At 44.0% G+C, this 1,603-nt stretch overlaps 1 protein-coding gene across 1 annotated transcript in view; it reads left to right on the plus strand.

Annotated features, from left to right (window-relative positions):
* Positions 1–1,603, plus strand: part of DTL (denticleless E3 ubiquitin protein ligase homolog (Drosophila)) — a 21,319-nt gene that overhangs the window by 4,425 nt on the left and 15,291 nt on the right. The window contains exons 7-8 of the mRNA XM_010015423.1: positions 316–389; positions 1,323–1,426. Coding sequence (XP_010013725.1) covers positions 316–389; positions 1,323–1,426 — 178 coding nt within the window. The remainder of the gene's footprint in view (positions 1–315; positions 390–1,322; positions 1,427–1,603) is intronic.

A 1,603-nucleotide genomic window follows, 5' to 3' on the forward strand; every position in this document is an offset into this window, starting at 1 on the left:
CCCCCGAATTTAAGTTATTGCCTTACTGGAGTAAGTCCTGCTCTTATTTAATCTATTAAACCTTATGATGAACACAGCTCTCTTATCTCTGACCTGAAAGGTATAATCTCAAACTGCTGCCCAAACACTTACTTCTCAGTGGCAATTTCACTGGTGGGAGTGTTTGGAGGATTGTTGTATCCTAAATGGCATCTGGTATTGCCAGGTTCTCCTACCTGTCTGGGAGGAGGTTTTCTCGGGTTTCACTTGGCCTTGAACTAAGCAGTAAGACCTTGAAAGAAAATAAAGTTCTTTCTTTTTCCTTTTTTTTTTAAGGATTTCCAGCAGAGTGTAACTGTGGTGCTGCTTCAGGATGAGCATACTCTTATCTCTGCAGGAGCTGTCGATGGGTAAGGAGAGAGGATACCTGCTTTTCTTTCTATTCTGTGTGGTGTTCTTAGCGGCACAAGAAGATTGGGAGGATTTTTTGCCTAAGATCACTCAGTGAGCCCACAAGGCTATAGAATTACTACTAGGTAGAATCAAGCAGAGCTATTCTGCCAGCTCGCAATGGCACAGCTGAATGCCACTGTTCTTCCTTACTGGAGATTGCAGCACTGGGACAAATTGTGCTTATGTGGCAAATGCTCCTTTTAGTGTCTTGGCTATGGGGCAGAACGAGAGCAGTTCTTACCATCTCTCTCCATTCTAATGGACCCACGGGACCATGTATAAACAGACTATTGTTAGACAGTGAACTGTTTTGGGATGCAAGTGGGTGGTTGGTGCCTGGATATGTGTAGGCATGCTTGAGAAAATGTTGCCTTGAGTTACAAAAGATGAATTCTTTTAGGTGCCAGATCCGTTGCAGCATCTTTGAGCTCAAGCAAACTGTCTCATTGATTAGCATGGAGGTTTGCCCTTCCAGGACTTGACTCTTTAGGAGGCTCCATGTGGTCACAGCCTTTCTGAGGCAGATAAGAATGACTCTCCTGCCTATGGCTCTTGAGAGAGGCTTGCTCCTGGAAAGGAAGAAAAATCTTGAAGGCCTTCATTTTCAAACCTACATGTCAGGAGTATAAAGGCATCTTTGTATTTCCTTTTACTAGTTGAAGAAAGTTGTTGTACCCTGTGTTAGTTACAGAAGAGAGTGTTGTTTCCTCATCCATACCCAGCAAATCAGTTGTTTCTTTTCAGCACATCTCCACTCCTGCTCCATTGTGTTCCTAAGCACTGAACACTCCTCAGGAATGTGCAACCAGTCTTCCTGAGCTCTTAGAAGGCCCTATCAGCATTGCAAAAGGAATTTTGAAGTTAAAGACACTTGTGATTTTCTGTTTCAGTGTGATCAAAGTATGGGATTTGCGCAAGAACTACACTGCTTACCATCAGGAACCAGTGCCTTCCAAGTCCTTTTGCTACCCTGGGACCAGTACTCGCAAACTTGGTAAGTTACTGGCGGATGTAGTTGTTAAAGTACAAAGTGACTTTAAGAAGTCCTGTCAGGGCCATCTCTTTTTAGAATCATAGAACCATAGAATGGTTTGGGTTGGAAGGGACCATAAGATCATCCAGTTCCAACCCCCTGCCATAGGCAGGGACAACACCACCCAAACCCACTCCC

Source organism: Nestor notabilis, unplaced genomic scaffold, assembly GCF_000696875.1.
Source record: "Nestor notabilis isolate BGI_N333 unplaced genomic scaffold, ASM69687v1 scaffold4955, whole genome shotgun sequence".
NCBI classification, from domain to species: domain Eukaryota; kingdom Metazoa; phylum Chordata; class Aves; order Psittaciformes; family Psittacidae; genus Nestor; species Nestor notabilis.